This window comes from Meleagris gallopavo, chromosome 28 (assembly GCF_905368555.1).
Source record: "Meleagris gallopavo chromosome 28, MGAL_WU_HG_1.1, whole genome shotgun sequence".
Lineage (NCBI taxonomy): Eukaryota > Metazoa > Chordata > Aves > Galliformes > Phasianidae > Meleagris > Meleagris gallopavo.
Window position 1 is genome coordinate 782,054 of NC_139431.1, and position 23,415 is coordinate 805,468.

General features: G+C 54.3%; 2 protein-coding genes and 1 long non-coding RNA gene across 15 annotated transcripts; all 3 read left to right on the forward strand.

Annotated features, from left to right (window-relative positions):
- The first annotated feature begins 198 nt into the window (after nt 1-198).
- On the forward strand, nt 199-8,145 carry LAD1 (ladinin 1). Of its 4 annotated transcripts, none has more exons than XM_085210435.1 (11): nt 199-389; nt 490-602; nt 3,076-3,216; nt 3,390-3,855; nt 4,327-4,470; nt 4,967-5,016; nt 5,503-5,575; nt 5,881-6,012; nt 6,327-6,416; nt 7,163-7,240; nt 7,314-8,145. In XM_085210435.1, exons 2-11 carry the CDS (start codon nt 565-567, stop codon nt 7,380-7,382), a joined length of 1,281 nt encoding a protein of 426 aa, XP_085066561.1. In that variant the 5' UTR covers nt 199-389; nt 490-564; the 3' UTR covers nt 7,383-8,145. The 4 variants fall into 4 exon arrangements, with proteins under 4 accessions (XP_085066561.1, XP_085066559.1, XP_010722337.1 ...); XM_085210433.1 differs by having other exon boundaries at nt 200-389; nt 470-602; XM_010724035.4 differs by lacking the exon at nt 199-389 and having other exon boundaries at nt 396-602; nt 7,351-8,145.
- A 367-nt stretch (nt 8,146-8,512) lies between these two features.
- Nucleotides 8,513-16,720, forward strand: TNNT2 (troponin T2, cardiac type). Of its 10 annotated transcripts, none has more exons than XM_010724037.4 (18): nt 8,513-8,648; nt 10,275-10,322; nt 10,836-10,846; nt 10,966-10,983; nt 11,531-11,560; nt 12,218-12,274; nt 12,391-12,423; nt 12,863-12,898; nt 13,147-13,168; nt 13,500-13,560; nt 13,665-13,781; nt 14,045-14,122; nt 14,248-14,358; nt 14,603-14,712; nt 14,995-15,085; nt 15,254-15,294; nt 15,853-15,858; nt 16,451-16,720. In XM_010724037.4, exons 2-18 carry the CDS (start codon nt 10,285-10,287, stop codon nt 16,497-16,499), a joined length of 909 nt encoding a protein of 302 aa, XP_010722339.1. In that variant the 5' UTR covers nt 8,513-8,648; nt 10,275-10,284; the 3' UTR covers nt 16,500-16,720.
- A 1,676-nt stretch (nt 16,721-18,396) lies between these two features.
- Nucleotides 18,397-18,748, forward strand: LOC146542610 (uncharacterized). Its single transcript, XR_014879888.1, has 2 exons — nt 18,397-18,509; nt 18,586-18,748. It is a non-coding gene; the product is annotated as an uncharacterized LOC146542610 (long non-coding RNA).
- The last annotated feature ends 4,667 nt before the right edge of the window (nt 18,749-23,415 follow it).

The following is a 23,415-nucleotide window of genomic DNA, read 5'->3' on the forward strand; positions in this document are numbered from 1 at the left end:
CCAGAAAAAAAAAAAAAAAGGCTTCAAGGAGCGTGGCACCCTCCCATCTCTTTGGGCACGCTCTGCACCCAGCCGGAGGTGTTTAATGACTGTTTTGGATCCCGGAGAGCCAGCGGCTGCCTCCTCCCACGCGCCCACGGTAATTCACCTCCTCCAGCCTCTCGCAGGAGGCGGTGACGGGCGCAGGGTGCTGGTAGAACAGGTTCTGGGCTGGGAGTTGTCTCCAAAACCCTGGGAGACCTGGATGGATCCAGCCCAGAGCGCGGGTCTCGCTGCGAGCCCTGGCACAGCAGGCAGTGAGCTGAGCTCTGCTTTGCGTGGCACTCCTGGGCAGGGCGGCTTTTGCACGGCGCTGCTAGTAGACAAATTACAGCCCTGCCTCTGTCCAGGTAGATAAGAGACCATGTGATGCAGCGGGGTGTAAACGGGCTGCAGGAGGGTAAAGGTGCACCGGGAAATAACCTTGCAGGTTCCCTCCCTCCTCGGCAGCCTGTCCACGCCAAACCACCTTAGCCTGGATGCTTGCAAGGTTTTGGGGCTGCCGGAGACCCACGAGAAGCAGTGATGTCTTTCAGCAGGAGGAATTGGTCTGACCTCTCCAGGTGGGTTAGGGCAGTGAGGATGGGGTCAGGGTGGGCTGCCGGCACTGCTGGCTGTGGGGAGGATGGGGGTTGCCATCAGGTGCTGGTGCTGCCCCATTAGTGCTTGGTGCTGGGGGGGTTTCTTGTGGGTCAGGGAGACCTGGAGTGGTTTTGTTTCTTCTGCCTATGGGAGAACAGAAGCAACTCTGGAGAGTTATCCTCGCCCCATGCCAGGTGTGTTCCTGGTTTTGGGGTCTGTTTGCTGTTCTCTGTGCTGGTTCTGGGGAGGGCTGTGGGGTTTCGTTCTCTGCTGTGCTTGCGAGGCCCCCATTGCATGCCCAGACTCTGCCCATCTGATTCATCCCCACCGCCAAACCTGCCATGGGGCATGGCTGTGCCCTTCCCGAAAGGGATTTGGGTTCCAATGGGAGCTCCTGGGCTGGGGGAGGTGGGGGCTGGGGGCTCACACGCAGCCCAGGGACGTGGGGTCGGCGCCGGCACTGCACACACCCAGAGCTGGTCACAGTGAGTCAGACACAGCCCACAGAGCGGTGCAGAAATCCCTGTCTGGCTGTTGGCTCACCTAGCCGAAGGGCCTCTAGGATGGCTGTAGTTTGGGGTAAAACACCCAATGGGATCAGCCCAGAACTGGGAACTGATCCCCCAGTGCTCAGGGGCTGTCAGGGCACATCAGTGCCTCTATCACCGGGCTCTGGGACAGATCCAGGGTGCATCCAAACCCCATCCAGGGCCACCTCCATGCCCAGCAGGTCCTGTGACTGGTACTTGCACAAGGCAAGAAGGCGGTTTCTCCTCCCATGAGATGAGACAGCATTCCCCGAAACAGCAGAGATGTCAAATATCTCAGCACTAATGATTAACAGGGCAGGAGAGGACAAGGCAGGGGAGAGCTGCCAACCTCCTTTTACTCATCTCTTTGAGGTTAAAAAAGGTAATACAGTGAGAAAGGAATCCCTCTTTGAAACAGCAGAGGGAAAGATTGGCAAAGCAAATCCATAGCCTGATGTGTGGATTATTTAATTACCAATAATGAGAAACTGCACGTCAGCAATGCCAGTTATGTGCTGCCTGCAGGAGCCAAACAAATGCGAGGCGGGGAAACCTCAGTTTCATTTTGGAGCCTCTGTGTGCAAATCAAAGTAACGTGGGCTCGGAGTTTTGGCTCTGTGTTGTCACTGTGGGAGGGACACGTGGCAGCTCCTCTGTCCTTGCAAATATAGCCGAGTGGCTCTGCAAGGGCAGCTGAGCTGTGCAGAGATGTTTGCAGGCAAATAGAGGGGAGCACTGCTGAATGCTGGGGATGCTCACAGCAGATGATCCACAGCAGATCCCCAGCTTCTCCATCCCTGCTGCACCCCACGCCACGCTGTGCTCGGGGTGATGGGGACGGACGAAGGCAGCACACACGGTGCCATGACCCCATCCCTGCTCTCCGTTCTGCACTGCTGCCCCTGCAGCCTCCCCGCCTCCGTCCACCAGGAAGAACAGAAGCTGCGAATGGTCGCGGGGGGTAAAGTGGTTTAATTTATCACCCAGCCTTCATTACACAGTAACTCACAGAGCGCACGGTGAGTCGCTGTGTCCGCAGTGGTGCTGGACCCGGGCGTGCTCTGACTTTCACGTTCTTAAAATCAGCTTCAAAGCAAATGCTGGGCCTGGGTGCAGCTGAATGGAGTGCTATGTGGGGCTGGATCCTGCAGGGCTGTGAGTGTCATGGGTCAGGGCTGGGGCTGCAGGTACACGGATGCTGTTGTGAAAACCACACAGAAGCCTGGAAAATATTGCCTAACACAGTGGCAGAGAGAGCGGGCATGGTTTGCATAGAGAAAGGAACCTTGTTTTCCAAACAGCTCTGTATTTGGGTCAGTGTTTTAGCCTAAAAGCCATTACTTTATCTGGTGCCAAAATGGCTCTTAGGATGGAATGAAGATCATAAGCTGTGGTTATAACAAATTCCTGGTCCTTCTGGCTGTGGGTGCCAGGGGAGATCTGTGTCCTTCTGCCCCTGGGGCCTTTTGAACAATGAATATTAAAAGGCCATCTCCATAACCCATGTTGTGGCCACAACCTGCTGCTGCTTGTGGTGACCCACCCGGGTGTGTGGTTGGGATCCGTGCTGCGGTTCCAGGGCTTTGCTGAGTTACAGGTGAGACATCCTCACCCAGATAATCTCGCTTAATGTAGGGATTCCTTTCCGATGAATGCTGCCCTGAATGGGATACATTAGGAGTTGGAAAGTCAAGTGCTTGCGTTGGGAAATGTGGGGATCAGTTGGGTGGAGCAGGAGTGCTTTGCAACACATGGTTCGTGTTCGTGTCCCCTCCCCTGTGCTCAGCAGTCCCACATCTCAAACCATGGTTGGGTTTTTGGGTGGTCCTGTGCAGAGCCAGGAGTTGGACTCAGGGATCCTGATAGGTTCCTTCCACCTCTGGATATTCTATGACTCCGTGATTCCACATCTCCTCCCAAACAGCCTGGCCAGGCAGAGGACACTTGAAGATGAAGAAGAGCAGCAAAGGGAGCGCCGGCGGAGGCACCGCAACCTGCTGTCCTCCTCATCCATGGATGAAGACCACCCCAGCCCTGGGAAGGACCCCAGCCCTGCTCCCAGCAGGTGGGTGCCAGGTGCAGCCATGCCCTGGCTGCTTCTTGAACAGGAAGAAGCAGCCCAGCAGCCAGCCCTGAGCTGCTGCTGGTGACCCATCACTAGGTTAACCTCACCTGTGGGCTGGAGGCCTCCCCTTGGTGCTGGGTGCTGAGGTCTGGCCCTGCTCGGTCTCTCTGCAGGCCCCAGGCCCCGGTAAAACCGATGGCTCCCGAGGAGGGCGAAGAGCGTAAGCTGACGGAGGTGCTGAGGACAAAAGAAGGGAGACGGATGAGGGCACCAATGGCAGTGTCTGAGAAACCAAAACAGGAGAAGGAGCAGCAGGAGGCAGGAATGAAGCCAAACACAGGACAGGAGAGCATCGAGGCTACAGAGCGGGGTCAGGATACAGCTCCAGTCCCAGCAGGAAAGCAGCACCCAGTGCAGAGCCATGAGAGGAAGGTGACAGCAAGAGGACGGCTGCAGGACAGAGAGGGATCGAGCGTGGGGACACTGCGGGGAGAGCAGAGGAGGGAGGAGGAGCAGCAGCGGGTGGCTCCAGAGCTGGGGGGCTGCCGGCTGCGCGAGGTGAAGATCCTGACCCGGACCAGGAGCTCCAGCACGGAGGAGAAGGCGGCCTCAGAGGGGACCTCACCTCCAGCCCAGCAGGTGAGCGGGACCTGGGCATGGGGCTGAGCCTTGGGCTGGGAGGTTCTGGGTGCTGGAAGGACAAAGGAGAACCAAAGGGTTGCAGGAGGGAAATGCAGCTTTGGGGAAGGCATGTTTGGGGAAGTGCTTCCTGGCCTTGTGGTGCTGCTGGCTGAGCAGCACTTTGTGAGGTCAGGGTCTGTCCTTGCCCTACCACACGCTCTAGATGGACGAGGAGGAACCACAGTCCCACCTCCTCCTTTCCTCACTTTGCATGTGCCACTATGACCGCCTTCTCCTGCAGCACTGCCAGTTGTCATCAGGTTTCCCTGAAGGGAATTTGCAAATCCAAAGGAGACAGCCAAAGTTTGGAGGGTCAGGATCTCAAACCACCATCTCCAAACCATTTCCACCCTGGCTTTTCTGATCAGTGCACCTGAACCTTCCCTGCAAACTCTGCACGGCTACGTCAGATGTCTGCTTTTTTCCCAGCAACCACCCAGGAATCCCTCAAAGGAGGGACTGCAGCTGCCTCCCAGCCAGGAGGAACCTACAGAAAAGCGGGATGCTCCTCCAGCTCCTGCCACCTACAGCACCTCCATCAGAAGAAGCAGCCCAAGAACGGTCTCCTTTCGGGTAAGAACAAAAAAAGGGTGAAAAAAATAACATTAAGGCAGTGGAAGATGGGAGCAGGGAAGGGTTGCTTTGATCTCCAGGCACAGATCCTCGTCCAAAATGCACACTTGAAATCCACCCTTTGGTCTGGGCATTGCTCTTCAGTCTTTCTTCCATTTCCATTCTTCTCAGACCAGAAGTCTGTGTTCATGTGCATTGTGCTGGAATGGAAATTTGTGGGAAGGGGGGAGAAAACAGGGAGCTCGTTGTTAGGGAGATTCCCAAAGGTCACTGACACAACCATCCAGCCTCTGGCATTTCTGTTCTTCTCTAAGAATGCCAAATGAAAAAAAAAAATACATCCATCCTGCTTCTCATTTCTTGATACCTCAGGTTTGAGATCTGGCTCTTCTGCAGGTGAAAGCAGAGCATATTTGAGAATGGGGAAGCTGAGTCCGACCCAGGTTCTCTTGTTCTTATCTGTTGCTCCTATATTCCATCCCCTTGTGTCTTCCAGGTGATCTCAAATAAACAGAAAGAAGAAAGTGAGAGTCCTCTTGCAAGAAGGTCAGAGCCCTCCATGTGCTGCCTTTATGGGCAGGGATGGTCCCTCCTCTGTTTTCAAAGGGAGGAGGAGGGGATGGGACCTGACCCTGGGTCTGCAGAACGTTGGCCCCAGGCTGACTGGGCAGGATGCTCAGAGGGACAGAAACTGGGAAGATGGGGATATGGCTTAGTGGGTGATGGGTTGGCAGTTGGACCTGATGGCCTTAGAGGTCTTTTCCAAACTTACGGATTCTATGATTCTAAGATGAAGCCCAGATCTGTTTGTGCTGGAGATGGTAAACTGGGGAGCCAAGAGTGTGGGCCATATTAATTCCCACAGATCTGGGTCACTGTCAGGGATGGAGCTGCTTCCCTGGCACATGGGTGCAGGATGAGTGCCTGGGTTGGATGAGCTCTCCTCCCACCAAGTGGAGCCCCCCAGGGCTGTGGGCTGAGGCGAGGAGATCCTGGGGGCTGCATTCAACTCCCTCCCCTGTTCTTCACCAGTGCAAGCATGAGGATCCCAGGCAGCAGCAGCAGCATTGAGGAGAAGCTGGAAAAGTACACATCAGCTGTGCAGGTAGAGAAACCAGGCTGGGAGATGCGTGGGGGGAAGGAAGGGGTGGTCTGGAGCTGAGTGAGAAGAGAGGGACTGAGCTTCACCAAAAAAACCCCATCCCAATGGGGCTGAAGAATGTCTCGTGGAAAATGGATCAGCCTCAGGGTTTTAGGAGCAGAAACTTGGAGAGGGTCATGGGGATGCTGCATGGTTCTGCTGGGCAACCCCAAGAGCTGGAGAAGGTCAAGGAGGGAGCAGACTGTCAGCTCTGCTCTGCACCCCAGGGGTGAGCACAGCCCCCATTGATACCCCTCCCTCTCTTGCAGCGCTCGGGCTCAGTGAGATCTTCCCTGACTGTCCAGAAGAGCCTGATGCTGACTTCAGAGGGGGTGGCCAGCAAACGCAACTTCTTCGAGGCCAGCGCTCCCAGCAAGGCAGAGCCGCTCACTGCCAGGAAGGTGAGGGGAGACATCAGCTTTTTAGGGCAAATCTTCCCCATTTTGGATACGGATGTGTGGACATCAGTGCGCAGTGTGACAGGCTGCTGTCTGGATGGGTTTTGGTGGGTCGGTGGTGGCTGTGTGGGCAGGGCAGGGCTTGGGCCACCGAAACTGCGTCTGGCAGTGAGCGGGTTTGTATATGGGGAGCTGGGACAGAGCCAATGCTGGTGGATTTGCTCAGTCTTCCTGTGCCCTGGGCACAGTCCTGGGGTGTGTTTGTGCAGTGAGAGAGCTGAGCTGTAACCCTCTCTGTATCCATCTCTGTGCCACAGGACAACCTGAAGATCCCAGGATCGGTGACGTCGCGCATTAACCTGTGGATCAGCCGAACTCAGGAGCCTGGCAAGGAGGAAAAGAGCAAGGTAACAGCTTGTGCCATCACCTCGGGATGAACTCTGAGACCTGGCAGCCTGGTGGGACACGTCTCTGCATCTAGAGGGGCAGGTGGGGCTGGAAGGGTTTGGAGGACTTTTGGTTGAACCCGTTAAGGGCTCTGATACTTCACATGGGCTCTGTGGAGCTTGAGGACCTGCTGTGCAGCAAGCTGTGCTTGGGGTCTGGAATGATTTACATCGTGTGTGCAGGATGTCCCCCAAATGATGATGTCCCACAGCTGCGGGGACTCAGACTTGGCTCCAGGGGCACGGATCTGGGGGAGATGGGGAGGAGACACTTTGGCTTCCAGGCAGCTTTCTGCGCTTGGAGAGATTCAGCAAGGACAAGTGCTGGGCAGATGTCACCCTATACAGCAATAGGATTTGTTGCTGCTGCTCAGGGCAGCCTCCTGGTACGGGACAAGGAGGGGCAGCCCCAGTCGGTCAGACATGCCTGGGCACCCCCGGCACTGAGCTCTGGGATTTGCACTGCCCAGACACGACTACATGGGAGGCTGCACTGCCTCGGTCTGCCTGAAAGGATTTGCTTCTGGGGTCACTCCTGGGTAAAACTTTCTTCCTTGGTTGTTTTGTGTTTTTGTTTTTGTTTTTGCCCTTATAATAACACTTCTCACCATGCACTTCCTGGAGATTTCAGTTAGGTGGAAATTCTTTACCCAGAGGCATGATGCATGGGGAAGACCTCCCTGTGCCTCTCACAATTCTGTTTGCAGGACATCAGGAAGATCAACAGCCTGCCAAGGCGTGACGGCTGGGTGAAGCAGCCCAGAGAAACCCCTGCAGACCCCGAGGTAAATGTGGGGCTGCGCTGAGAGCTGCCCTGGGCTGGGGCAGGGCTGGGATCTGCATCACCCACAGCCTCAGCCCCATTCCTCCATCGTTCCTTCGCTTTCTTTTCCAGTTGTAACCATACACAACATTATCAGATGGTAAAAAAAACTGTTCTGCTCTGAAGATCAAAGCCTGGCCCTGCCCTGCCGTCCAGCAGCCCACAGTGCCAATGAGTCCCCACTGCCACCTGCGGGTGGAACGGTGTGGCCCGGGGTCCTCTGTTTGTGGGCTGGAAAGGAAGAAGGCTGGAAGTCCATCCCTGCATCCCCTCTCCTCGCTCGCTGCCTGGCCAGGAGTACCCAGACCTGGAGGCTCCCTGCAGACTCTGAACAGACCCCTGCCTTGCTTTCCTACAACGTTGCGGTGTCCTGCTCCCACTCCCTGGCTGTGCCCCATAACTGCGCTTGCTAAAGGGATCTGCCCATACCTGTCCCTTGCAGCTGGATCGTGTCAGCTCTGAGGCTGCACATCCATAAACTGTGCCCAGCCCCATGTCTGGGGTGAGGTGGGGGGCAGGGAGATGTCGCCCCTCCCAGGGCTGGCCCAACCAAAGGCAAAGGCTGTAAAGTGTGTGTATCACTATCGTAGCCTGGAGACACCAAAGACCACCAAAGCCACCTGGTCCCCACATGCCTGCTGTGCCCACCTGGGGGGACACCAGTTGCCTATAACACGATGCCCAAATCCTTCTGCCACAGGCTGGGGCTGTGCCTTCAGCAATCACTGCGTTGTCCAAATTCGGTGTGGGACCCTCCTGCTGCCCCTGGATCTGCTATTGCTTATTTGGCTTCGGATAGGACTTGGTTTTCTCTAGGACTGGGTTGTTTTCTAATAAAAGTGGCTCCTTCTGAAATGTTCCTGCTCAGCTGGGACCTGAAGGACTTGTTTCCCATCATCCTGCAAGAGGAAAAAAGCGAAAATTTAAGACAGATATCTTGGGATGGGGGATAAAAGCAGTCTGAGCTTTCGTATGACAGCATCTGGGGCTGCAGCAGAGGGTCGGGTCCGAAGCGCTGCCTTATCAGCGTCCCCAGCCCTGGGAGGTGACAGCTGGCTGGCTTGTGTCAGCCCCTCGGGCACTCACGTATCTCCATCCAACGGGTTTAAAATAGCAAATCTCTGAGGCCATACAATAGCTTGGGCTTATATGGGCTCCTGGGGGGGAAGGGGGAGCACAGAGGGGGCTGGGGCCGCTGCTGCCGAAATAGCAGCTCACAAGTGTTGCATTCCTCTCTGGGCGCCGGGCACATTCCTGCTGGCTCTGCCCGCCCCGGGGTGGGCGCTGGGGGGACCTTAAAGCCTCTGCCCCCCACGGAGCCCTTCCCAGACAGCCGCCAGCACCCACCGCTCTGTGGGACCTCGGCACAGGTAAGGCTGGGGATGCTCAGCTCTAGGAGGCGTTGATCCCGCAGGGGTTTGGTTTGTGGTTGGTGTGGTCCAGCTGTTCAGATTGGGTTGTCTCCCTGCCGTGGAGGCATTCCCCGGGGTAAAGCATCAGAGCCCTCTCTGGTGGGTTTGTCGGCAGCAGTGCCAGCATCGTTAGGAGCTGGGAAGGATTTGGGGTGTGCTTGGAGGCCTGGTGATGCCGGGAGAGATACAACGCCTGCAGGAGCACCAGCACAGCCTGCAGTGTGTGCCAGAGCTGGGGCACTCCTGGTGGTTTCAGAGTGAGCGTTCAAAGCCTGAACTGGAATATTTATCCCATCTCCGTGTCAGTTGCAGAGGATGGATAGACGTTTCTTAGAGCCACGTTCCAGTGTACCATGGGCTTTTCTTGTGTGCCCCTTCAACAGTTCTGGTTTTGCTGTTTTTTCTCAGAAAATGCATGGTGGGATCTGGTGATGCAGGAGGTGAATGGGAATGCATCTTGGCCAGGAAGTGATCTCTGCTCTTGGGAGCCCAGGTGCCAGCAGCCATGCAAAGGTTTTGGCCAATCTCTGGGGGCAGCAGAGCTGTGCTGTGTTCCAAATAACAGCTCAGAAGGTCGAGGGGCTGATCCAGAAGGAAGGGGGAAATGGCTGCAGCTGGGCAGTGAATCTGAGGCAGTCGGGGCTGTCTTCTGACTTCATTGGTCTCCAAAAAGCCCCTCCTGAGTCACCGCTCAGCAGGGAGATCTGACAGCTGCGTGGCACACTGAGGCATCCCCACTGCTGTGCGCCTTCCCCGCGTCTGTGGGTCCCCATCCTGCATTCAGCATCCTTACCAAGTGATCCCCACGCCTCTCCTACCCATCCCGGGTAATAAATACCCGACAGATGCAGTCAGGAGCAGTTGTTCCTACAACGCCCAGTGGGAGTGAGGAGCTGCTCTGCGAACAGGTGGTTGGGCACAGGGAGGTTATTTCTAGGACTGCCTCACACTGGGTGATATCACCCAGGCACAACTGGGAGGGAGATGGATGTGCAAGGAAGATGCTATGTCAGCCCTACTGCTACGCCCGGCTGTGATTTACTGCTGCCTTTGGCTCAACTCAGCCTCAGGGCTGGGAGCAGGAGGGCAGTGCTCCTGCTGAGCTCACATTGCCCCTCTGCTCTCGGAGGGTGGGATGTCTCACCGAGATCTTGTGCAGGGCTATAGAGTGGAGATAACAGAACATCTCTGCAAGTCATCATATCACAGCTGAGCTAAGAATAGTCAGGAAGAAACCAAGCTGAGCATTATCATTGGGTGATTTTCCCATGCCCTGAGCGAAGGCAGTACCCTGGGATGGCTCCAGCACAGAGAGCTGTGTGTCCTGGGCACAACTCCTGGCAGCAGCTATCAGCATGGCATGGGGCTGTGCCCAACCTCCTGCCTCTCATCCATGGTGAGCTGTGATCCTGGGGTGGAAGGGGACGGGGGAACCTTATCTCCACTGAGATATCACTGCCACAGCCCAGCTGGGGACAGCTCACAGCTCCAAGTGCTCTGGGTAGAGGCAGCAGGACAAGCTGTGCTTGTCCTTATCTCAGCTCCTAACCCTTGCTTTTTCCATCTTGCCTTGCATTCTGGTAGATAAGCAAGCATGTCGGACTCTGAAGAGGTTGTTGAAGAATATGAGCAGTAAGTGGCATGGTTTCTAACACTCTTTCTTTCTCCTTATTCCTGCATTCCTGCAGGAGGGGGGTCCAGCTGTGCTTGCTGCCCCAGCACACAATGTGAGAGCACTTCAGGATCTCCCCACGACCACAGGCATCACTGCTGTGTCTGTGCTGAGACCAGCTGGGCATCAGCAGTGGGTCAGACCTTGTACCCAGCCTCCCCTTGGCACATCCCCTCCCTTCAGGTCAGGAAAGGACTTTGGGGCCATTGACAGGCTTTCATACCGTGGGTGCTTGATCCTCTCAAGCTGCATAACAGACCTGGGCTCTGACCACTGTAGGAGTGCCACAAGAGCACTTCAGTTCCTGCTGAATTCAGGTCTTGACTTGTCTCCCCTGCCAGCTCCCAGCACAGCCAAGCAGTCACTGGAGCCTCCATGAAAAGGGGTCTCCAGCCCTTGGGAAATGGGAGCTCCTCTTCAGCCCCACTGCAGCAGATCGCTGCAACTTGGCTTCTTTGTGTCATACTTTGCAGGGAGCAGGAAGGTAAGGGGACACAGAGCATCCACAGCCACCCTGAGACTGATGCTAAGGAACGATGGGGGTCACTGCAATAACCCACGTCTTCTTTCTCTTCCCTTTCTCCCCTGCGCACTCATATGAAGAGGAGTATGTGGAAGAAGGTAGGTGATCCTCCTGCTGCTGGAAGGGCAGGTGCTGTTGGTTCGGGGTTTTGCTTGAGTGGTGGTGTTGATTTCCTTGCCATGGGCAGAATGAGCAGAAAAGGCCAATGGGACCACATTCTGAATTCCTCCACCTCAACCATCGGTAGGACCAAAGCCACCCTGAATTTTCTCAGGGAAATCCTTGGCCCACAGAGGGAGGTGGCAATGCTGGATGTGGGTGCGTGCAGAAGTGTGAGCACAGTAATTCAACAGGCGCTGGAGCTCCAGCTGAATTAACAATGCTCAGGCAGAACCCCCAACTCCATCAGCGTGGTGCAGGACCAAACCCCATGCTGCAGCAGTGGGGCTGTCTGTATGGGGTGGGCATGGGAACTGGGGTCTGCTGGGGCTCCTGCTGCTTCAGGGCTGCTGCACAGCAAAGCATCCTGAGAGCTAAAAGCAAAGGGTCGGAGTCCTCACCTCGTGCACACCATAGCTCTGCCCCACAGCTTTAGGGCACCTGACTAACCTCTGCGCTTCTTCCCTTCCCTCCTCCCCGGCTCAGAAGAGGAAGAATGGCTTGAGGAAGAAGACGGTAGTTACTGCACCTTTCTCTGTTTCATCTCTCCACCTCTGCTGTGAATGTATTGCGGGTCGGTGTGTCCTGTGCCTTTCCCTGGTTGGGAAATGGTTTTCTTTCATTCTTTCTCCTCTGCTGCTTTTTGCACTCTCCCCATCCTGCTGTGCCGACCTGCTCTCATTTCTGTGCTTTCTGTCTTCCATCTCAACATGGGTTGCTGTCTTCTTTTCTTCCTCTCTTGCTGTGGGACCACACGTCTCCCACAGGACCTGTGGGCTCTGACAGAACTCTCGTGGGGGTACTGCTCCCTCCAGTGGAAAAATGCTCCAACAGTGCCATGCATGAGATTTATGCCGTACAGTTTCATTCTTTGCTGCATGGAGAAGAGCAACAGTCAGTTTCCTCCGCTATGGGGTCCCAGGGCACAGCTGGGGAGGGAACGAGGGACAAAACCAGGAGGGGGCTCTGAGTCCTTGGATTTTATTCCCCCTCATCCACGCCTTACCTTTGGGTAAGGGCCTGAGCAAAGCCCTTTACTTTCTGCTTCCTTCTCCTCTAGCTCCCTCTCCTTCAGGTCTCCTGGACCCAGTGCCAGAGTTGTCCCATTCTGGGGGTCTGTAGGGAGCCAGCAGGAGCTGCGGCCGTCCCACTGACCCTGTCCTTATTGCACAGGTCAGGAGGACCAGGTAGACGAGGAGGAAGAGGAGACAGAGGAAACCACGGCAGAAGGTGTGTGGTCTGTGTCCCCACGCTGTCACACCTGCTGGCCACAATGCAGAGTGTAAGGGACATGTAGAGGTCCTGTGGATGCTCTGGTCACACTTTCCCCCTTACTTTTGAGACAGAACACGAAGATGAAACAAAAGCAGCAGAAGAAGGTAAAGCAGGAGCGGAGGAAGGACACTTTTTGGCCATTTCAATCTCCCACAATGCTGCCTCCTTGCCACGGGGTTTTCAATGTTGAATTTTGAATTCAGCTGCTGCTGAAAGGAGACAATCTGCAGTAAATTGGGCAGAGCTGCCCTGGCCCCATCCCTAGCAGGGCAGGGGCAGCAGGAGATCTGCAGGAGGGATGTATTCATGCTGCTTAGGTAAGAAATTCACCCCGGGAAATGGAACAAGAAGGCAGTGCTGGTGCCTTCCCAGCCTGAGCTCCTGCAAAGCTCGTCTTTGGAGAGGACCCGGGGTTCTCCCCATCTGCCTGGGGGTGAGGGGCCTGCCCTCCCCATGTCCTTCCTGGGCTTTGTGGTGGGGGCAAACACAGTGCTGGGGCAGCCTCACGGCCCCTCCAGGGCCAACACATCCCATGTTCCACAGGTGGTGAGGGGGACCGGGAGCAGGAGCCCGGGGAAGGTGAGGCATCCATCCCTGTTCCTGTTAGGGGTAGGAGGCACTGTCCCTTCACAATACATACCCTGAATGCCTGGAGCATCAGTGCACGTCCCAGATGTTGGCACACAGATGGACGCCTCACTGCATTGCTTTGGTGGAGGATGATGTGCCTGCACTGCTGAGAGGAAGGGGTGGTTGGATTTGGTGGGGCTTGGGGTCAAAGTATGCCACTAACAATGCCTTTCTCTCCTGTTCCTGGGGATCCACAGGTGAATCAAAGCCCAAACCCAAGTAAGTGTTGGTGCATTTTCTTTGGTGCAAGGTTTGAACTAGGAGCTGTTCCTCTATGGCTCTCACTGCAGCTTAGTGCCACAGTGAGATCCATAAGGAACGTGGGACAGCAAAGCCCTAAAAGCAAGAAAACAGGGCAGGGACTGCAAGATGGAGAGAAGGGAGAAAAACAGAGAGAGAAACATGGGACTCTTCCCTGTCCTCCACAAGCACTCATTGCTGGGGGCTGTGGGGCTCAGGGAGGAGGGCTGGGCAGAGCAGTGCATGGGTGGGAGCCCTGCCCCATCCCAGCTCCCCACTGCCAGCTCCCAACCTCCGGCTCACCTTCCAGGCCCTTCATGCCCAACCTGGTGCCTCCCAAAATCCCCGATGGTGAGCGCCTGGATTTCGATGTGAGTGCATCTAACAGCAGTATTGTGGTGTTGCTGTGTTCAGCAGCTCCCAGAGGGCTTCACCACTGTGAGCACAGCCATCACCTTCATTTCGTCTGGTGCAGGACATCCACCGCAAGCGCATGGAGAAGGACCTGAATGAGCTGCAGGCCCTCATCGAAGCCCATTTTGAGAGCAGGAAGAAGGAGGAAGAAGAGCTCATCTCCCTCAAAGACAGGATTGTACGTGGGCAGCCCATCCCCTTCATGGGCAAACAGCCCCAACACTCTCTGCAACAGCAAGACCCAAGATGTCCCATGTCCCTGCCAGAGAATGACTGGGATCTGAGCCAAATTTGGTTCCCAGGGGAATCTGCTGTAATACCCATCCCATACGGAGATGTGGGAGCAGCAGACCTGTCCCTGGGGCTCTTGGGGTATTAGGGATGCCGAGGGACAAAGGGAATGTCCTGGGACACCCCAGCCATGGTCCTCTCCTTCTGCAGGAGCAGCGGAGGGCAGAGAGGGCAGAGCAGCAGCGCATCCGCAGCGAGAGGGAGAAGGAACGCCAGGCCCGCATGGCTGTGAGTGTCATCAGGGCTGGGGGCTCCCTGCAGCACATGGCCCACCCCCCACCCCCCCAAACCCATCGAGCTGTGCACGTTGGTCCACAAGGTCTGCACTCCTGACCCACTTCAATCCCTGGCAGGAGGAGAGAGCTCGCAAGGAAGAAGAGGAGGCACGGAAGAAGGCTGAGGAAGAAGCTCGGAAAAAGAAAGCTTTCTCCAACATGCTGCACTTCGGAGGCTACATGCAGAAGGTGTGAAGCTGCACGTGGGGCTGCAGCAAAGGTGCTGGTGCTTCTGGGGTGGGGAGGGGCTGGACCACAAGCTGGTCCCACAGCATCTTGTGGTGCTGCAGAGAGGGGTTCCTATAAGCAGAAGAGGACAGGGACGTATTGAGAGCATCCCAAAACAGAGGGTGTTGCTGGGAGGAAGGGCTGGGGATGAGAGCAGAGGCCAGGTGGGTTCCTTCCCTCTGATGGGCTCCAACGGTTTCTGCAGTCAGAGAAAAAGGGTGGCAAGAAGCAAACGGAGCGGGAGAAGAAGAAAAAGATCCTCAGCGAGCGGCGGAAGCCTCTGAACATCGACCACCTCAGCGAAGACAAGCTGAGGTAGGGATGCTGCAGGAGGGCTGAACGAGGCTGTGCCACCTCCGTGCTGTGCCAGGCTGCGGGTTACAGCGGCGGCCATCAGAGGGAGCCACGCTCACACACGTGGGACACGCGTGTCCCCGCAGCGCGACACACACGTGGGACTGCCCAGCACGGCCCCACCGGGCACGGAGCCTGCAACACCATGGGACGGATCCTGCCGCGGAGGGGGTGGCATCGCTGCCCCATCCCTTTGCTGCCGCATCCCCCTTCCACGCTGACATCATCTGTCTCTTCCCATAGGGACAAAGCCAAGGAGCTGTGGCAAACCATCCGTGACCTGGAGGCTGAGAAATTCGACTTGCAGGAGAAGTTCAAGCGGCAGAAGTACGAGGTGAGCTGCCAGCTCCTCTCTGCTGGCTCTCCCTGGCTGGGTCTCCAGCTCTTGATGTGGAAGAGTTGCGTGTTGGATGCAAGCTGTGCTGCATCAGGAGACACCAGTGCCCAGCTTGGCATGGGGCATCCCACCAAGCCTTGCCACCCACCTGCATTTCTCTTGCAGATCAATGTCCTCCGAAATCGCGTTAGTGACCACCAGAAGGTGTAAGTACCCAGCCTGGCCGAGCACCCTTCCTCATCACTCAGTTTCACCCCATGTTTCTCCCAGCTGCCCCACGCCTCATCCTTACACACCTGCAGGGACCTCAGACTGTGCCACTGTGCTCCCATTGAGAAGCCCTCACTAGCCCCCAGCTTCCCCGTGCCCCCAAATAGACCCACATAGAGCCCCGCGTGTCCTGCAGGTCACACATGCCTCCAGCTGTCCCCATCCCTGCTGTATCCCTACCCACCACCTCAGGGAAGCCCTGAAGGACCCCCTCCCCCCAAGCTTGTATGGGAGCGGAGATTCCATGGGCTGTGGGAGCTGTGCAGTCCCACGAAAACATGGGAGCTGGTCCACACATCCCTTGCACAGCACTGGGAGACCTAGGGTGGAGGTGGGCATTTAACCTGTTCTCCCAGGAGCACTGTGTTGCTGTCATTCCCCTGTCTCATCCTGCATGAGCTCTTCCTAGCCTTCCCTTCAGGCAGTTAGCAGCATTTCCCCCACTTACACCAAATCTCTCTTCTCTTCTGCCCTCCCGTGGCCTGGTGCTGCAGCAAAGGGTAAGTGCAGGCTGCATGCCTCCCATCACACCTGTGCTGCACGGACACCTGGGGCTGACCTTGCATCAGAAGTAGGGCTGAGGGAGGGACTGTTCTGGGGACTGATATCAGAGTGGGGTTGGTGACTCTCAGCACGCCCAAAATGCCCATTGCTGACTGTCCAAGCCATCACCACCATCATCACCTCCTCCTCCACCTCCCTGCTGGCCCAGAGCACCTGTTCCCCCAGTTCTGGATAAGCAGCTCAGTACAGCCAGTCCCAGCTCCTCAGCCTCAGAAGAGGGATCCCACAACAATCACTAAACCCCTACAGCTGGAGGTCCTTTATTTATGCTCACTGGGAGGGAGGAGCATAATGAGGCCATGGGGGCTGGTTGGAAACACATAGTAGGACACATGAGCTTGTTCCAAAGAGTCCCAAACCCGCCGACTGGCTCAACCCCCACATTAGGGAAGGTGCTGCTGAAGATCTTCCTTGCAAGCATCAACCAGCAATAACTTGGTCCTCTTTTGAGGGTGCTCCAGTAGTACCCATCTCTCTCCTCTTTTCATTTCCATTAACACCTTTTTGCCCGCTCTGCTTCCCATCTAGGTCAAAGGCTGCCCGTGGGAAGACCATGGTGGGCGGCCGGTGGAAGTAGGTGGCTCTGAAGGCAGAGGTGAGGCTCAGCCATCAGACGCAGTGCTGTGCGCTCAGCCCATGCCAGGGCTCCACTGCTGCCCCATCGTGCGGTGCTTGTACAGCGCTTGCTGCAGGCTCCATGCTGCTGGGTGGGCAGGTGCTCAGCGAGATGCTTGCTGATTCTCATTTCCACACCCCCACGTGATGTTGTGTCTGTAAATAAAGAGAGGAGTGAGGGGGTGTGGGTGTTGTGTCCGCTGGGAACCAGGAGGAAGCGCACGGCAGATTGTCCCAGCAGCGCTCAGCTGAGCCCACTATCAGAGCACGAGGGGATGCAGCTCCACCTGGAGCCTTTTGGAATGTGTGCTCTCTCCAGGAGCTTCTGGTGGCATGTGGGCCAGCAGAAGACCCCTTACAAGCTGAGGGAAGCTGTCCCCTGCTGTCATTCAGCAGCACCTGAGCCGTGAGGCTTCTCCCAGAGCGATGAGGAGGGATGCACAGGATGGTGGATCTTCACAGGCTTGAAGTCCCTCAACATGCCTCAGAGGGCAGCCGAGCGAAGACCCAACCAGTGCCATTTCCAGCATGCCTTGATGCATGTCCCTTCAGAGACAGCATCACCCTGAGCTCCAAACAATCGATCCTCCAAACCCTCGTGCAGAGGCAGGGCCATGCCCGGTGCTGCTTAGAGGCATTGCCTCTCTGCCCGTCCCTGTGGGCGGCAGCGCCCAAGGTTTGGGCACGGCACGGCGGCACTCCCTGTTTGCCACAGCACAGCCTGTCCCAGCAGCACTCTGGCCCCCTGCCAGCCTGGCTCCCTGCGCCGGGGCCGAAACCGGCACCCTCCTCCCTACCCGGCACCTCCCTGCACCCTGAGTCAGCACCCAGCCCTTTGCCATCTCCCACCCGTGTCCCACCACCTGCGGGCATGGTGGAGTGTGGTGCGGGATGCTGGTGTCCCCTGAGGCGCAGCGCAACAACAACGGGGTTTTCTTTGGGGTTTTGCGTGCTGCACGGGCTGTGCGATGGTTGCATGGGCGCAGCGTGTTGTGCCAAGGTGTTGTGTGTTGGTGAGTGATGTCTGGGCATGCTGTCACCATCCTGCTGTGTGCAAGGTGTGTTTTGCAAGTGGATGAGTCTTGGCTTTGTGCTGCGGTAGGATGGGAGCGAGGGAACCTCGAGAGCAGACATTGGAGGGGTGTGGAGAGAACTTGGTGCCGTGCCGCTGGGATATTCTCAGTGTGCTGATGTCCTGCAGTACTGCTGTGTGGTCCCAATGCCTGCATGGGAAATGGGACTGCTGGAGGTGAAGTCAAAGCATGAACATCCTCTGGAGCGCAGTACGAGGGGCAGGGAGCTTTGTTCAGTCACTTACTACAGGAAAGGCACTGAAGCTCTGGAGCATGCCCCAGTGGGGGGTCTGGAACACTATGGGGTCTTGTGGGGGGAGGGAACTGGGCTGGTTCATTCTGGAGGAGGCTCCAAAATGGAGTTTTGCAACTTGTGCAAATATCTGACATTTCCAAGTTTCTTATGGCTGCTTTTAAACGCCCTATAAAACCTGAAGTTTCAATTAACATCTCAGCGCTGTAAAGCACTACCTGTACAGCTAATTCATAGGTATCAGTTAATTGTTTTAGCTGGATAAACTCACCCATGGCTTGTGCTGATCCCACAGATGTGTTAAGTCATCAATGAGGACTTTAATGCACCCTAAGCACAGTTTAGCATCTATGCAATGACCCATGTCTGTGAGACATTGTCCTGCTGACAAAGCAAGCAACCATGATCTGTGATGGAAAGGAAGAAGCTTTGGCTGTTGCATGGAAGCAGCTTTTTATTGGTGCTTAGTGGAAGTAAAATAAGCTTCCTAGTGATATCTGAATCACTGCTTTTGCATGTGCTCTCATGCCCAGCTTTCAGCTGAAGTCCTGGGTGTAAACCATGCTCTTCTTTGGTGCAAGCAGCAACCACTGGCAGGAACACTGAGATCTGAGACCCAGCGGGGGCCCAGCATTGGATCCATAAGGTTCATGGCTGGCATTGGAAATGCTGCACTGCTTGCCCTGATCTGGAGCTCTGAGCTCTGTTTTTTACCCCATCAGAGCTCAGTGCTCTCTGCACATGACATTGGTGGATGCTCCCGTGCTACACAAATCGATGACGTTGCCCTACAAGTGGTGCTCTGCTGGTTTTGGAAGCGCCCCGAGCCCTTTATCTGCACACGTAAATAAAGAGAGTTGTGCCTTTGCAGAGCCATAAATCAAACCTTGATACCATGACAAAGACAGAATGCTTTGATCCAGGGCAGCACTTTGATCTCCTGCGATGAACCAGATGTTGGTGATTATCTGTTGAAATAGGGCAGTAATTGTCACTTTTCAGGCAGTGTTGCAGTGCTGCAATGTCAGCCTGTTGGCGGTGTGCCACGCCACACCTCAAAATAAAACAGGCAGAACATGGATATCAATTACATTTTGCAGTTCTCAAATTCTGCCAGTTACTTTGGAACAACATATTTTGGCAAGTGAACATTTAGCTGTGAGATGTTTTCCATCCAGGACATTACAAAGAATTACAAACAGAATGATGCTGGCGGAGAACAAGAAGAATTTTTGGGTGCTGGGTGAGATGCCCATGGGCCATGTTGGGAGGACAGGGGCTGATTGGCTGCACCAAGGCCTCCTGTCCATCAGGGTTGGTGCAACAGTGTGAAGGAGATGTCAGCATCACCTGAGTATAGTATCACAGACCCATAGAATGGTCGGGTTGGGAGGGACCTTAAAGACAATAAATACCATAGGACCATAGAATGGTTGGGTTGGAAGGATCCTTAAAGATCATAAAACCATACAACCATCCAAACATCATCACTGCAAAGGAAGAGTAACCAAGGGATTTTGGGAATTGCTGGCATTTCTTTGCAGCTGTGGAGTAGCCCCAATTGCAGCCCCTTGGGCTGTGGCAGCTCCTTGCACACAAACTGATAAACCCAGAAAGAAGCATTTCTCTTTTGGAAAAAGGAAAAATGATGCAGAACTCCCAAATGCCTCTGTCCATGAAGCAGGTGAGGAGCAAGGGGAGCAGCTGCTGTCTGCTACGAGTCCCATCTGTGCGTGCAGCACAAACCCAACCCAGATGTTTCACGTAGATGTGGCTCTCATGGGTACAAAGCTTCTCCATTGATCGTTTTTTGCTGTGTGCTGAGACAGAAGTTTTGTGAATCTGTCCTGTGCTCAGCTTGGATATTAGGAAAAATCCCCTCTCAGGAGAAGTGGTGATGCGTTGGCACAGCTGCATGGGGAGGTGGTGCAGTCACTGTCCCTGGAGAGGTTCAGAACTGCAGAGATGTGGCACCGAGGGATGTGGTTGGTGGGCATGGTGGGATGGGCTGCAGTTGTGTTTGAGGATCTCAGAGCTCTTTTCCAACCTTAAGGATTCTGTGATTCTATGGAAAGCACGAGGCTGCCTGCCCCAGGGACATGAGGGTGTCAGCTGCACCAGGAGGTGACTTGAAGGCACCTGGATCCAGTGGTGAATTTAGCAGTTTTGAAGCAGGATTTCTAATGCCTCAGACAAAACTGGGTTTGATTTTGTCCTCCCTTTTGAGGTTCTGCCCCAGAGGCAGACCAGAGATACTTCCTGGTAGAGATTTATGGAGCATGCAGGAGTTTCCAAGCCAAAATTCTTGGCCTGAAATGTCTACATTATTGCTGTAGGGCTGGGTCTCTGAGTTCACTTACCCACAGAAGAAAAAAACGATGTCCTCATCTCTGTTTTCTTAATGTGTCCCACATTCCCCAAAAGCCAGCGACCTGCAGAAGTCACATTCTTGTGGGAGCTTAATGATTTGCCAAAAGCAAGGAATAAGAAAGTTGGGACTGAATGCTGCTCCAGTGCCATGCTAAGTCAGTTGCAACCAAGGCTACATCTCCATTAAAAGACCCTGGTATGGGTTGTTGTTCCCAAATCATTGGTCTCAAGACAGCAGAAAAAAGGCAGTTTGGCCAACAGTGCTGAGCAGGATGCGCCCTTGTTTGGTGGATCTGCAGAGGGACTGTTAGCTCAGCACTTCCAGTGCACACCGGCTGCACACACACACACAAATGAGGAGGAGGAAGCCACACGGTTGGTTTTGGGGCATTCCTGTCGAGGTGTTGCTCTTTTGATGTCAGTGGGGCTTCTCCGGGCTGGGTCCATTCGCAGCACTCACAGCCCTGGAATGTGGCTGGGGATTGGTGTGACCAGTCGGGCCAGTCAACAGATCTTCCTCCAAAATGAATTTTTACTGAAATCTGCAAAGACCTGTTGCAAGTGGGTTGACTCACATGGCTTCTCAGCTCTTAGTCATGAGCTTCTTCTCTGGACAGTTAATTAGTTTGTTCTCATGGAGTGCTTTGAAGATGCAAGGCAGGCTGGGAAAGTGAAGTGTTATTAGCTCATTATCTGCAATCTTTTTGTGTGTGTGTGTGTGTGTGTGACAAAGCAATAAAGTCCAGGTTCAGCCTAAGATGCTTAACAGCACTAAAAAAACGAACCATCCACACACCCAGTTCTGTCCTTATTTCAGTGCAGCTCTTTGCTAATGACACTTCATGGTGCTCATTTATCTCCTTAACCCCAGCCAGGTAGAAGTACATAGAGTGATGCTACTCCTGGCAGAAGACCCAAAAGCTTGGAATTTGGACCACTGATTTCAATCTACTTCTCACTGGGTTCCATTTGGATGTAAAAGGGGTAAAAGAGGCCAGTGTTGTTTTCTATTCTTTTTTTTTATACCCTAATGTGGGTGTGTTAGGGGTCAAGCTCAGCACCTGAGATCTTGGAATCTCACAGAGCATGGTGAAGTTAAACAGCCCAGAAGGCAATGTGTGAGATGAATTAGCATCTGAGAGCACAGAGCAGCTCATGTGCACTGGGATACGTTCAAAGAGAAGAAGTAATATTGAAAGTATTATTTCTTGTCTGCAAAGGGCGTGCTGGCCAGACAGCTGCCTTGCCCTGTGGAGCGCAATGGACACAACGCTGTTTGCAGAGCTGGTCACTAATTGTGTATCTGGCAATTTGGAGATCTTGCCAGAGGCATTTCAAACTCTGGCGTGTGCAGTGATGGTTGCAAAGATCTGTGCTTTCCTGTTTGGGTGCCTGAACTCTTTTGGCCCAGCATTCCCACTGCAATGGCCCCATGTGCAAATTCAGTGGCTTGTTGGATTCAAGACCATCACTGAACAAAAATACCCTTTGCAAAAGTCTGTGTTACGAGTCTTGTTTCCTTGCCTTGTTGGACACAAAGAGCAGATTCATGATATCCCCGTCTTGGACATAAGATTCCTCATTCAGGTTGGATATTAGGAAAAAATTTTCTCAGAAAGGGTTGTGAGGTATTGGAATGGGCTTCCCAGGGCAATGGTAGTGAGAGCATCCCCAGAGGGGTTCCAGAACTGTGGAGATGTGGCACTGAGGGTTGGTGGGCATGGTGGGGTGGGTTGGGTTTGAACTTGGTGATCTCGGTGGTCTTTTCCAGTAGCAATGATTCGATGATCCTATGATTTCCATTGACTTTGTGGGTTGCCAACACTGGTTTTGTGACTTCCAGCTCTCATTTCCTGTCTGGGTCAGAGCAGCACCAGAAGAATCCAGGCTGGAGAGTCTGGAGCTTTGATAGCCACCAGCCTCTTTGCATTGCTTTACGTCCGACCAGAGACAGTGAAAGCAGCCACAAATTGCTAAGGAAATCCAGTTAGAAGCCTTTCCATCCAGGGATGAGCAAAACAAACAAAGCCCTGAGCATGAGTCAAAGAGCCCAGCTATTTGCAGTGAAGTCCTCTTAATCCTAACAATAACGATGCATTACCCTCTGGCACATGGGTGTTGCTGAGCATGTCAAGCTTTTCACTGTGGGCTTTTTCTTAGAAAAAGGGGAAAGTGAATGCCCTACATAGCTCAGTGACTCCAGGAGATGGGATTTTCCGAGAAGGAGGAATGGTGCAAGTGGGGGTGGCAAGACAAGAGCTGGGAGCATGCCCATGGTGCGTGACTGCAAAGCTTTGCTACCTGGATGCTGATCTGCTGCTTGTTTCACTTTCATGTCAGAAAGACTCGGGAGACGTGTAACATCCCACCCTGGCAGCGTAGTGCTAGATCAGCATGCTAGGAATGAAAGCTGGCCTTTTGCAATACAGTACTCATATGTTTTTGTCCGTATTGCTCACGAAAGATAAAGGATGACATTCAGGCCACCTAGCTGAGTCTGAGCATCACTTATCTTCACCTGTGCCCCTTTAATTGACAGTGGAAATAGAAAATTATTAATTAGCCCCTCCTTCCGTCTCTGTCTTATGATGGATAAACCATGTGGTTTCTCCACTGACTCTGTGGGGAACCCAGAGTGACTGCCTCAGTGTCTAATTTTAAGCTGCCCAGGTGAGGGTGGATTGATCCTAAGAGATTTCTTCTAACAAGGAATGAGCAATAAAGGCCAGGGTGGTAGGAAAAGTTTTTCAGATGTGGTTGTTTAGCTCAGCCAATGGAGACTTTGTGTTTGGCTGCTTAAAAAAATAATGCAAGCAAGCTGTCCTTCAAGCCCTGCAAAGCTGGGCAGGTGGCTGTGGGCAAACGATAGCTGCCCATTGCTAGAGGGGAGGAGATGGTGGATCTGCACTGCTGGCAGCTGGGCATGGGGCAGCCTTGCAGAACCACGAGCATTGGGAAGCTTGTACTGAATAAATTATGCTGGGGGATCCCCCAAGAAGACTTTAAGAAAATTGGGTGTTTTGAACATGAAAGCACCTGTGTTCTCTGAAATCACTCATCCTTTGTTGAAATGTCAACGTCTAGCTAAATTATTTCAGATTTGTGCCTTGGAATAAGAACAATCCCTGGCTTCCCTGGTCCAGGCAGAGGATGCTCTTGGTCCTGGGCACTTAGGAAAGGAG